The sequence below is a fragment of the Chlamydotis macqueenii genome, chromosome 2 (genome assembly GCF_036417535.1).
Source record: "Chlamydotis macqueenii isolate bChlMac1 chromosome 2, bChlMac1.mat, whole genome shotgun sequence".
NCBI lineage: Eukaryota > Metazoa > Chordata > Aves > Otidiformes > Otididae > Chlamydotis > Chlamydotis macqueenii.
This window is the reverse complement of record NC_141557.1, coordinates 44,775,351-44,788,768: the sequence shown is the minus strand read 5'-3', so window position 1 is coordinate 44,788,768 and position 13,418 is coordinate 44,775,351. Positions and strand designations below refer to the sequence as shown.

The window sequence follows — 13,418 nt, the reverse complement described above, 5'->3', positions numbered from 1 at the left end:
GGCAGATAACACACCCAAAGAAAATGACTTCTGAGAACTGATGCAAAACAAGCGCTGACTAAATTTCAGCCTTTGGAAGGTTCACTCACTACCGACTTTGTAGGGTGCCAACATCACCACCCTTGCAACAGCCAGCAGGATGGCCAGTGGCCACAGGGCTACCTGCAACTTGAATGGATGAGGGGATGCGAGGTTGCTGCAAAACCCCGCCATGAGTGGGAGCTAATCACCCAGTGAGGTCCTGGGGTGCTACAGGTCCTGGTGGCTTCCCTAACAGTCTGCTCTCATGTCTGTCACCTGTTTATGAAATTTTTCTCACCTCAGCTCTGATGTACGTGGTGTGGCATGTGATGTGCGGCCACGTAGAGGCTTTAGGGCACAGCTCAGACACTAGCTTCAGCAAGAAGCCCATTTTGTCCTAAGAAAACAACAGTGGAAGTATTCACGTGCCTGTTTAAAATATCAAGGCAAAAATTCTTACTTGGCAAGGCTACAATGGCGAAGCAAACACAGACTTTGGGATTGTTGTTCTGGTTTTTTTCCCCTTTAAATCACAAACATGTTCGAAAATAAAGCAAGACATAATGAAAATTAATATACAGAAGAAGCACTTGCCTGAAGCTCCAATGTTGTACTGCGGTGTTTCAGTCATTTTTCAAACTTTCTGTTTCTTGTCTGTACAGCAATGTCTTTCAGCCCCTATCTCTAAAACTCGTATTATAATCCTGCCTTGAGATGCTCGTCTATCAGCCCATCACTCAGAAGGCAAGTCATTTATCCTACTGTTCAAACATCCATCCAGACCTCAGGAGGACTGTGGGGACTAGGGAGGGAGAGGAGAAGAAAGCACTTTTCTTGTTGCTTTAATGCTGGTTATAAACTACGGAGGATGCTAACTCCTACCAATGAAACATCTCCCGCTCCTGCTCTTCTTCCCCAAGGCCTCTAGTTTTGACACAGAGCTGTTTTTCAAAGACAGCATCATTTAGGGTCTCCACCTAAGGGAGAAATGTGCAGGATCAGGTCCTAAGTAGGCAATGTGTTACCCCAGCAATGAAGCCAGATTCTGATCTCAGGGAAAATAAGTCTAAGTTTAGAAGAAACTACTCCCCTGATTGGAGCAACAGAGGTGTGAGTGTCACCAGCCCGACCCCTGCCACACGCTCCATCCGGCCCAATGCCACAGCACCCATCTACCTGTTCCCTGCCTGTCCGCTTCCTCCCACCAACATCCAGGAAAATCCGTGCCCAGAAAGCTTCCCTTTGCGACTACTGGCCCATTACTTAGCAAAGCATGTACCTGTTAGCAGCTACTATCAACAGATTATTCTGATCAAACTCCAGGAAAAAAGGATTTTATTTGAGAGGATTGATATAAGTGCAATCTCTCTCCCACCACCTCTTCCAAACTATCCCCTTCCTTTCCAATAGACCTGTATATAACTCACAAAATGAAAATAGATCTTAAAACATTATAAATTATTATCCGCTCCATCCCTTCCATCTCCCATCTGCTACTCCAGCCTTGTGCTATTGGGATGAAGTAAAATCTGATTTTAAACATGAAGCTGGCACCGTAGTCTCATTCTCTTCAGCCAAAACACAAAAAATAAAAAAATACCCATACACACATTTTTATCACAGCAACAGATAAATCTATCACAATAACAATTTTGACAGATTAAAAAGGCAAAAAAAAATGAATATGTTTACAGCAGTTTAATGAAGGCTCTCGTACCAAATCTTGAACTCAACGTTACAGTCAGAGTTATTGTAAGTCTTTTTTTTCAGTGAAAAAGCTGATGAGAAGCACCCCTCTAGCCATGGAATTAACTGTGGTTTAATACTGTGCTTAAATACTCACCACACAATAGAAACAAATTTAAATCACGACCAAGGTACACACAATTCACTTCCATTTTGTTTTCAGTTACACATATTCAGCATGTAATTTAACTTCTGGAAGTTACTCTGAAGAACACAGAGGTTTCTCCTTGTTTTTTTTTTTTTTTTTGAACACTCATTGGAAATAAATACCATTTAAAGAACACACATGGAGTGCAATAAAATGGACACTTAGGCACTGGTACAGTCTAGTCCTCTTCAGCTCTCTACAAACTACAGGACAAGAAGTTTTAAACCACAGATGGAGTGGAGAGCAGAGCAGAGCTGTACGGGTAGCGCAACAGGTTATGTACTGCACAAGAGCACATCTGCAAAAGGTCCCAGGAGATTTTTGTTGAAGATGCAGCGTATCCACACCAGGTATATCGTGAAGGGCTTAATGTTCTCAGAGAAGGTGTGATTCTGATGAGACAATATATAAGGCATGTAAGTGTTTTCTCCTTGCTCTTGTATCCACACTTCATATTTCACTTCTCTGACCTTGAGATACTTCAGGTTCCAGGGGATTTGCCAGGACACGGCAAGTTTAGCTTCACTCGTGCCCTGGACAGAGGCTTGACACTTGGCATCCCTCACTTTGCCAGGGTAGATGCTACCGGACCACTTCTGCTTCTTGGGTCCCGGCTTAGACTTCACAGTCTGCCTGATCACATGGATGAGAGAAGGGATGTTCACCTTTGTGTCCTGGTAGGCACGGAACAGCCACTCGGGGTTACGGCAGCAGAGGTGCCGCGGCACCTCTGTGCTCTTAATGATGCGCTCTTGCTCAGCTTTGTCCAGATGAGCAATCCCGCCCTGATCCCAAGGTCTGTCCGGGTAGGTAACGGTGTCTTCCCTGTCGGTGTTCTGCCAGGCAATGTACTGCAGGTCCATGCCAGGAAGGGTTGCCAAGGTTTTGTAAGGGGTATAGTGTTCAGGGTTGATAGCATAAGGAAAGAGCTCCACCACTGTGGCACCTCTTGGCAGGAAGAGAGACATGACTAATTGGGCCCCATGCATGCTGACCAGCATGGACGCATTGCTGATCAACCGGACGATGTCAGAAAACGAATGCTCCTCCAGAGAGACGGTAATGGTTTTCATCTGAAACTCCTGAGCGAGAGCCAGGATTAGTTCTGCCTCATTTAGAATAAGTCTGTTGATGGTTCGACTGAACACTACAATGTACTCCTCACTGGAGCCTTCCTCCAAGGTGACGTTCAGCTTCTGCATCATGAATTTGGTGAACTGCCTGATCTCGTTGCCAGAAACCAAGATGTTAGCCTTCGGCCCTTGTGGCTGGACAAATCCGTACTGGTACCAGGTGGTGATTTTGGACAGTCCCACATACGATTTGGTAAAGCAGAGGAGCCTGCCCAGGGTTTTAAGCTGCTCCCTGAGGAGCGGCTGCTTGTTACTCAGTAACTTGTAGAGGTCAAAGTGAACACCTTCACTCCAGCCTTCCATGAAGAAGAGTCGTGCCTCCAGATCTAAATCAGAGAACTGCTGCATGGTGTAATAAATCGGGAGGAGGTCATCATGAAAGACGTGCATCAGGTTGTCTGGGTTGAACCTGTTAGCGATCAGCGCCACATCAGGCACAAAGACCGGCTTTGGCATAAATTTCAGTGCAGCAGCTGGCAGCTCCACAAAGTTGAAGTACTGGGTGTTGTGATCTTCCACCGAGGAGAGGTCGAGCAGAGCTGGCTGGAACCTCCGGGAGCCCAGGTTGGGCAGCATGACCGAGGAGTTGCTGTGAAAGTAGACAAACTCCTCAGCCTCGGTAGAGTAGCAGAGGGACTCAAAGCGGCAGATGCGATCGGTGTGCATCCTGCCGGTGCACACCATCCTGGTACCGTCCTCCACCAGTGCCTGGAGAGCTGCATGGTAGTCAACCTGAACCTGAGAGAGTTCCTGAGACTGACGCGTGAGGACCAACTCCTCTTCAACCATGAAGACATGCTCTCGCAGTTTGATGTACTTCCACAGCACAGCAGCAAGGACAGACACGAGCAGGGCATTAAACACAGCTGCTATGTTCATTCTGTAGTTAGATCCTAGCAAGATGACAGGTGGGGAATGCAATGGAGAGGGAACACATCATAAACACTCCTTGACATGGTGAGGGCAAAGACCTGTGGAAAATAAACCAAGAAAGGAACCATTTAAACACCAGGTTTACAGCTCCACCATAAATTGCATTTTATGGACTATTCAAGAGAGTTTAGGCTTTCTTTAGCAATTTTTCCCCCTTCCAGGGAATGAGGGAAACGAAGAAAAAGAGTGCGAAAGCACTACCCAAAACTGTAAAAAAATAAAGCAAACAGAACTGGGAGCTGCTCTACAGGAAGGCTTCCTCTCTCTTTTTCATTTCTACCCTTTTGGAGAACAAAAATTGAGAGTTTGAGGATGAGCTCTATGAAGGTTTGTTCGAAAAAAAAATAAAAATGTTAGGTTCCCTGGAACTTTGGCTTACTGCTTTTTGCAGACCAGTCCAACAGCAAGAGGAAAGACAGCACTGCAACCCCTGGGCCACTCGCACAGGGCTTGGGAGACCTAGCTCCTTCTCTTGATCTGCCATAGGCCTTTCACACAGCTGCCAGTATCCAACGCAGCCTTTTGCCTTTACTGTGCAGATAATAATAGTACTAGGAGTACTGCCAAGTATAGATTTTGCTACACTCTGTTACAATATGAAATGTGAACTGGTGAACAAAACATTCAATTTAATTTTATTGGGGGGTGGGGGAAAGACTTGCAGGTCTACAGACTGCCCTGTAGGAGACTCCCAAGTCACTCAGTCGTTTCTTTGGCTGCAATCTCTCTCTAAAAGAGCTGCCATCATCTTCCAAAAGAAATATTGGCATGTGAGAGAGGAGAGCTCTGCTCTTTATGCGAGGAACTGATATTTAATTAAAACAATCAAACCTTCATCTGGTGAGAGTCTGACTTACACCAGCACAGCTACCCCTTACACAAATGGGAAGGTAATATATTTGAAGTGTTTGCAGTGTCGGTGTTTTCCCATCCCAATCTGAGAATCTCTTCCGTGCTCCTCCAAGGTCTCCCTGTTTCTTTTCTGTTATGGAAGAGATCCTGCCACTGTTTTCTTTCTATGTAGAAAAAACACTACTGGCTTATATCAGAATATTGATCATATTTTCAACTGCGAACTTCAATTGAGATATTGATTCACCTACCAGTATTTACGGGCTCAAATTTTCATTATGCATCAAGGTTGACTGCTGGTCAGGCTGTAAATAATTGCAGCCATGACTCCTGGGGAACTATAGGAAAGGAAATCTCTGATTGGTGTATACCTGATTAGACTGTTTCTAACTGCAGTTTTTAAAGGCAGCAATTTAAACTCCCTTTGATGCAAATTTGGAGGGAGGGAAGGAAAGCAAGGTCTCAAGCACATCCTCTGACATCCCAAGCAACAGCTCCTTAGCATTTTAACGCAGAGATGCTTCTATGCCAGAGCGGAGGAAGACAGTAAGGCATTATTTAGGATTGATGCAAACACCTTCTCTACTGTAAAGGGAGTTCTTCTGGAAAGAGCTATTGCAGCCTAAAAGCTTGATCCTGCAATCTGGTTCATGCAGCTTGGAATTGAATGGAGAATCATTCATGGAACTGAATGAAGTTAGAAGGGATCCCTACAGCTTGTGAGATCCCAACAGCCTGTGGGATCCCTGTCTTAAAAAGAACTGAAGGTACGTGGGAGACTGAATAACACCAAAGAAATGAGTGCTAGCTGTAAGCCACACAGATTCAAGAGGTGGTCTCTGGGGATCTGAGCAACAAATTCATTTCCATTTCAGAGCAGCTCTAGCTACTCAAATGGAACAGAAATGAAGTCCACCTCCTTTGGCAAGCAGTCTGAAAAACTGCCTCATTTAGCAGCTCCCTAAAAGCAAGCAGCAAGTTTTAAAAATGCTATTTTGATTTCGGCCATGGAAAAGGAAATGGGAAGGAACCCAGATTGGCCATCTAACTACAGGGGAGGACCAACTCTCTCTAAAGCACTCCCCAAAAATGCTTATTTATCTCATTCTTAATACTTATTCATCTCTTCAGCCAGTCTGTAGCAATAAAGGCATGAAGGACTATGATAAGCTCTTTCGTAACACTCAGCCTTTGTTTCCACCACAGCAGTTTAAACCTGGTCTTGTCCCAGGCACCACAGATATCCTGCAGATATCTGATGAATGATAGCTGCCACATCACCCCTCAGTCTTTCCTTCTCTATAACAGGGGATGACTGCTGCTCCTGATGGCTTTGCAACTCTCAACTGTGGCTGTTCCATGGACAGCCTTGAATGGAAACCTACTGGGGATAGTGGTACGTCACTCAGTTACGCTCTGCTGATACAACCAAAACAGTTTCCAGGAAAATATAGTTTTGATGGAGACAGATCTTAAATTATTTTGTTGGTGCCAGATTTCCAAAGCTTCATTTTACTTCTTCACTATCTTTGAAAGACGTCTAACGATATCATCCAACTCTCCACATAACCTCTTCACTATAGACCTCTCATCTTGTGACCACTGCTTTAAATGACTTCAGCAGCATCACCAAGGAAAGGACCAAGCCCAGCCAGCCACATGCAAAGCCTACTAGTCAGTACATGAAGGAGACCTTTAACAATCAAGTCCTTTGCCACAAGTACACACTTCAAATGAAGGCCAGTCTGCGGGCATTGTGAAAGTTAACTTCTCCAGCTCAGAAGGGCAAAGTATCTACAAGTTCAACAGAGTCAACACAAGTTGCAAAAACTTGTCAGAGGGGGAAAACCACATGGCCTCTTTATTATTCCAGTATGGTGGGGAAAGTGTGTATGTGTGGGTGCTTCAAAGACATCAGAGGCCAGTAGTCCATAAAAGCACCACTGACACCACCTGCATTTCACAGGCATCTCAGTGGTGGAGAGATCCGCTGACCATTACAAACCCCTTGAGCCAAACAGGCCTCCTTGGAAACAGCCTGTTGTAACGTTTCACCCCTGACTGGTTTTTCTCCCGCCTCCAGCCCCAAGGGAAGGGCATGAGAGGCACTTCAGAGACGCAGCCTGATGGATGCCACCAACATTCGGAGGTTAGCAGTTTTCATTTCAGACCCTGCTAGAGCCATACGCACTAAATGGCTACAAATTAATAACTCTGCTTTTTAATAAAAATCACCTGCAAGGCCCTCCTCCATTTCTTCCCTCACTGCAGCTCTTTCATTTCCCTGCACTTAGCTGAAGTGAGCTTATGTGCTTTAGCCAACCAGGTGTCAGCAATGAATGCTAAAAGCTAGCAATGCTAAAGGAATCCATCTTCATTCCTGTTCCTCATTGTAATTTGTAAATCTGGGTTCATGCTGCTTGGCTGAAAGCTGCTTTTGATGGAAAGCAGGGAACATGGACAGGAAAGGGTGCTGCAGGTAGAACTGAAAGGAGAATTTCACAGGTACGCAGGGAATAGTCTTGATTCTTGGCCTGTTTTCCCACATTTTATCATCCACCTTTTTTTTTTTTTTTTAATCTGATGCTTTCAGTGAACACAGACCTTAGAAAATGAAAATCTTTGGTCCTTTAGGGAGTGACAGAACATAAACAGTAACAATCCATCCCACTGTTTGCTTTCACAGACCCAGGAGAGGCTGCACCAAGGGGATAAAGGCAAGCAATCACTCTCCAGGTCCCCTGGTTCCTCAGTCCCCCAAGCTGAGGTCAGTCATTAAGTGCTGTCAGCAGCAGTAGTCATGGGATGGGAAACTTTTCCAGAAGGCAGCAGGTAACTCTGAAGTAGGTGAAAGCATTTAGTCTTTCACCTGAAGAGAGCTGCTTCACAATAAAAGAAACTTGCATTACTAAATCTCCCTCACAAAACGGGTCTAGTGCTGCCACTCCCCTCCCATGGTGTGATCGGAGAACATCTTAAGAACTGAAAAGCACTTGAAGTGGCTCCCAGATACACTTCTACTTTCCTTAAGAGCTGAGTCCTCTGTGTTGTTTCTTTCTACATATAGGTCAGCATCTAGGCCGTTCACACTCCCAGTTGCTCACAGACTATTCATCCCCCCACTCCATTCTTACCAGTCATCCACCCTCTCGCTTCCCAGTGACACTGGGACAAGCACAGCTTTGCTTCATGTGAGCAATATGCCCCAGTTACCAAAAAAAAAAAAAATCGCATGGACTGACTTTTTTTACTCTCTGCTTTGAAATTCTAAAGCACCATCCTTCAGCAACAGAAGACGTGACAGCTGATACACTAGAGCCTAGCCAGAAGAGACACGCATGTAAAAGCAGTGCAGAGCTTCTCGCTGCCAAGCTGGCAGAGTGCAACGATGCCCCACGGGAGGGGACGGGATGTGCCCTTGAGGACTCCCAACAGGGGTGGGTTGCAGGGGAGAAGAAAGAGGGAGACAGAAGTGGCAGATTTCCCCGGCATCGGTGCTGCCGATGGGCAGCGGGGCAGTTGACTAACAGCACCGCAAAGTCAAAGATGGGGAGCTCAACAAACACACCGGCATAGGGGCTGCTCAAGACTTTACACAGGAAAGAACAGTGTGTTCTGAGGCTTGCAGCTCAGCCACAATGGATGCCGCTCCAGCGGCTAAGAGGCTGTGGGAGGGACTCTATTTTTGGTCAGCTTATCTCTCCTCTTTTTCCAAAAGAGATCACAGGCATGAAGAATTTACCCCATTCTCTTCCTCCACCCTCACTAACTTAGCAAAAGGGTCACAGCTTCATCCTCTCAGCCCAGCTACTGCTGCTCTAACTAGCACTGATCAGGTAAAGACTTCAGGAGCATGCATCTGGTATGTTCAGCAAGCACCTCTAGCAGAGACCTTGAGCATCTTGCAAGCCCACACTAAAGCAGAGTACTTTAATGGAAGCTTGGACACAGTAATACCTTCTGCCTGTTAGCTCCTCGTCATCTGATGTTACAAACATCCTCAGGAAGTGGGAAAGCATCAGGAAACATAGATGGGAATGCTGTTCTTCATCTCTTGTTTACACGTAGAAGAGATCAGAGTGGGTGGCATGGGAGAGATTAATTTCTACTAACAGGCAGCTGGCTTAAAGGACTGTTTGGATTCATTTAAGAGACGAGTTCTGTTGTTCTTTTTTTAATTATGAAGGTAGGCTACGATGAATCACTACTTTAAAGCTATTAAAATTATGGACAATGTTTCAAACCTCTTCTCCATTTAAAAAATTATAATTTAGGTAAGAAATTGTGAGAAAAGCTACAAAGCTCACACAATAAAAATCAAACAAACAAAAAGACACAAACATACACTACTAAGACCCCTAGAGGAACAAATCAAGAGCCTGATGAGGGAGAACAGAGGTCAATGGGGTGAACAGCATGTCTAAACGGGGATCACCCAGTCCTCCAGCTATTAACAAAATGAGAAATGCCGGTTTTGTCTATTTAGGCCTTGCCAAGCTTCTGTTATCAACTGCCCAAGCAGCCGCCAAGCCAATGCTCAGTTTTCCAGAGCTACAGCAAACCTCACAAAATGTAAAACAAAAAAGCATGAAGGACACGCAGTTTCAGAGAGCGTCACCACTCTGTGCAGAGAGAAAGGCCTCTACATGGAGGCAAACTTGGGTTTGGCCCAGCTGACCAGCTCCTCGCAGAGCCTGCCAGTCGTGGCAGTGGTGTCCAAGCAGAACTGTCTCCACAGTTCCCAGAAATGCGGCACAACTTGAACTGGACTGGGGCTGCTCCTGCCACAGGATGGGGAAGGAGTCAGGGCAGAGCTGCATGGGTAGGAAACGGGCAGGGGAGCCTGACCCTTCTTGCTATGGCAACACAGTGTGGGAGCAGATATTCCCTCCTCGAGGATATTTTCCCCATTAGCATTACCTACCACCGGATCCATCTTTTGCTAGGCTTGCCTTCCAGGACTGGCACAGGAAAAGTAAAGCATGCAAACACGGCATTTCACACTCCCCCTGCAAAATGTCTTCTGTTCCTTTCTCTCATCCCTGATGCAAGAAGCTCGGCTAAGGATGTAGTATATATAATACATGCAGTTTTAAATACCTACTTCATTCATGCTCAAAGCAGAAGTTGCTAGAAGGCAACTCTCCCAATTGGAAGGAGGGGGAGTTAGGATTTGTCAGCCAAAAATTGGCTTTTATGCTCATCTCTGTCACAGTTTCCCACAGAACTACAAGCAAGTAAATCCCCACAGCCCAAAAGGCTGCTATCATCTTATTCACTGTATTTGTTTAACGAGATACATACATCTTTCACAGTACATATCACATTAAAGAAAGGATGGTACATTGAATGATTGATATACCAGAACAATTTCTTTGTAAAAAGCAGCCAAGTGTAGAAGTGCTGACTTTTTAAACAGGAAAAGAGCAGATTCTGGAAGGGAGCAAACCCAGTAGTTAAAGCTACAAATATCATTAAGAAAGCCTGATAGAAAAAGAGGACATGAAAAATAAGAGTACCTTAACTCTATAGCCTCAAGTGGAATTTTAAATGTATCACTTTATTCAGAAACAATTAAATTAAAACACAACAATATTCATTTTAAAAACCAACTGTCTCACAAAAACTTTAGGTATCTATAGACAGTTGTAATCAAAATTAGGTTTATCTTCAGTTTTCATGGTTTAGCACAAGTCAGGAATAGAAAGCAAAACTGTAAATCTCTCTATACAAGACTGCAACCAAGGAGACTGAGACTCCGTGCAATGGTCCCTAGTGCACACATACTTTCAATATGAACAGGAGAATATTGGTGGCTACTGGGCGTGTTCCAGTTGTGCTTATGGAGAGAAAAAATTCTGATTTTCTTCCATTTAATTTCAGAGTCTGTGAGAGCTGGGACAGAAAGAGATCCAACCTGACTTTCATGTTGACTAGCAGTTATTGATTTAATGTTTGTTGATACTGCTGTCTTGACCTACAAAAGAACAGGTGAAAAAAAAAATTCCAACACTAAGCAGTCAATGCATATAAGCAGACCACAACACTGAGCTAGAAGTATGAAACTAAGAATACTTCTTGGGCTTTTAAAGTCCACATTTCCAATATCTCTTCCCCATCCAGAATGACATGGAGTATTAAATGCTTTCCCTAAATAAAAACTAACTCTGATCTCTAGAAAATTCCCTTAAATAAGATGAGTTTCTGATGAAGACAAGCAAGCTTGAGGTGGAAGACAAGAAAAATGAGCTAAAAAAAATTTTTTTAAAGTTTATCTCAACCCTGAAGACTTCACTTTCTGAAGTCCCAAGCCTAAAGATGAAAACTCAAGGCACTCAAAATAACTACGGCTAGACAGAGGGGGAAGCTTAAGAGACAGAGTTCATTCCAGCTGATCTTTGCTCACCCGAGTATCCCACCGAAACCTAGCAGGTTATATTGGCATTAACAGCACTGTCATATGACCAAAAACCCCTCTCCTCTTGCCCGATCTCTTGCTGTTAGTCTGTAAGCAAGATGTCTTTGTCAGAAACAAAAATGTGTCAGAGTGCAGCAGGTTTATCTTACTTCAGTGGTCTACTTAAAGCAAAGATGGAGCAGGGGTGGCTGAGGGAAAATTTACTAAAGCTGCAAGAGTGAATTTAAAATAATATGATGCAAAATCCCAAAGTACTGAACAAGATGAGCTTCAGCCACTCCAACTATGCCTTTGGGCTTTAGCTGCCATTTGTTATTCTCTGTGTTTCATCTATCCTTTCTTTCTTTCTTCTCCGACAGGAAGAGTACCTGTGTTATTCGGATACTGGGACTGGTGCTTAGCACCATTTACAGCCTGAGCTCTCTCTGCTTCCCATCAGTGTGGTGCCTGAGACCACAGAAGCTGAAATTGTTCGGAGCACAGTGCAGCCAGTAAGAATAGCAAAAATCCCTCCTTGGTTACCACAAGCTCTACATTAGCACGTTTTTAGGGGAGAGGAAAACAAAGTAATCCCAAAGCAGCACCTGTCCAGTAAGAAATAAATTTCTGAAAACCTACAGAATTTAGTCCAGATCAAAGATGTTTTCCCCATGAGACTTTTGTTTCAAAATGATAAAGCAAACCACCAGCCAAACAAAGAGAGGGACTACAAAGATCCGAGATTACAAATGAACTACTGACCTCCTTACCACACACGCACAGCCAGAGAGGAGAGATTCAGTGTGAAGTTGCGGGGGACAGCGAGGAGACAGCATAAAAAAACATGCTATCCACCCCCCCACCCCAAAGTACACTGCAGCCAGGAGTGCCAAGAAAACTGAATTCAGAGCCCTATGTGATCAGCAGAGCAAACAGAGCACAGTTACAATAACACCCAGCAAAGAAAACAGTCATTCAGAGCATCTGCAGCCTTTTTAATCTTGGAAGTACAATCACTGGTACATCAGTGTTTCAGCACATGCACGCATACCTGGTGTTGCTAAATAAAAGGAAATGCTATCCGGTGCCTCTTTTTCACAGGAGAAAGAAAAAAAGACACCTTAAAGCTATGCTTTGCAGGGGAACGAACACTCTCCAGTCCTCTTCTTTCTCCACTACCGTAAAGAAAAAGAAAAAATCCTATCTACGAGCTCTCAGCACAGTAACCCGTGCACCATCTGCAGCCTGAACTACCTTTCTCCCCCAGGTCTGAGCATGCTCTGTCTGTCAGCAATGTCCTATCGCTCCAGCTGGCTCACCTCAATTTGTTAGCCTCCCAGAGGTCAGCCTTGCATGCAGGATGATTTGCTGCAGTATTCCTGCAAATCCCCAAAGAGCGGCCACGCCGAAACAAACACCATCACGCTGTTTCACCAAGGTGAGCATGTCTTGGGAGACAGATGGCAAACTGGTTTGGGGGGGGACACATTTTAGAAATTCTGCTTTTGAATTTCATTAATGCTGCTACTACTCCAAACAGTTTAAACAAAAGAACAAAACAATGGGAGAGAAAAGAAAAAAAATGCCCCTTGCTAGAGGATGTGAAAGCCCTTCGGCATGCTTTCTAGCAATTCCCTTGGCACTGGGGAACCGATTTCCAGCTGCGATGGTCAGCGAATGGCTTAGCATTGAGCAAGGCAGTAAGTGCCCTCCTTCAGAGATCCAGGGAACAGTATTTTTGAAAGGAAGTTATCTTTTACAGTGAAACAGTAACTCCTAAATACAAAGGCACAAAAATGAGCCAGGGCTTATACGAGAGTTTCTTACTACATCCAAGCTGAAGGTCACGGAGGCAAAAGTGTCTTACACCAATCTTCTCAGCAGAGCTTGAACCTGTGGGGACTAAGCAGCTTCTTGAAGACGGCCAACCAGGCGGTACTGACTGGAAACATTTCAAGTCCCAATCCCCACAACTGGATCTACATACGGGATCAGAAGAGTGGCCCAGTTCTGCCCGTGGCACTCACCAAAAGGCTCATTGCAGGAAGTCACACCACTGAACACAGTTACGAGGTGTTATGGGTGAGGTCCTAGCCCTGCACGGACATACTTGCAGATAGATCACAAGGAAACATGAGGCTCACTGCAAACGTGTTGTCTGTATATTTGCAGGATACATCTTATTATT

At 44.7% G+C, this 13,418-nt stretch overlaps 1 protein-coding gene across 6 annotated transcripts in view; it reads right to left on the bottom strand.

The window, feature by feature from the left end:
* Positions 1-1,704: 1,704 nt before the first annotated feature.
* Positions 1,705-13,418, bottom strand: part of POMGNT2 (protein O-linked mannose N-acetylglucosaminyltransferase 2 (beta 1,4-)) — a 36,275-nt gene continuing 24,561 nt past the window's right edge. For 4 of the 6 annotated variants that reach the window (XM_086742770.1, XM_086742767.1, XM_086742771.1 and 1 more), the window contains one exon: positions 1,705-4,019. In XM_086742770.1, coding sequence (XP_086598896.1) covers positions 2,191-3,927 — 1,737 coding nt within the window. In that variant the 5' untranslated portion in view covers positions 3,928-4,019 and the 3' untranslated portion in view covers positions 1,705-2,190. Of the gene's footprint in view, positions 4,020-5,084; positions 5,172-13,418 lie in introns of all 6 variants that reach the window. The other 2 variants (XM_086742768.1, XM_086742772.1) reach the window with 1 other exon arrangement.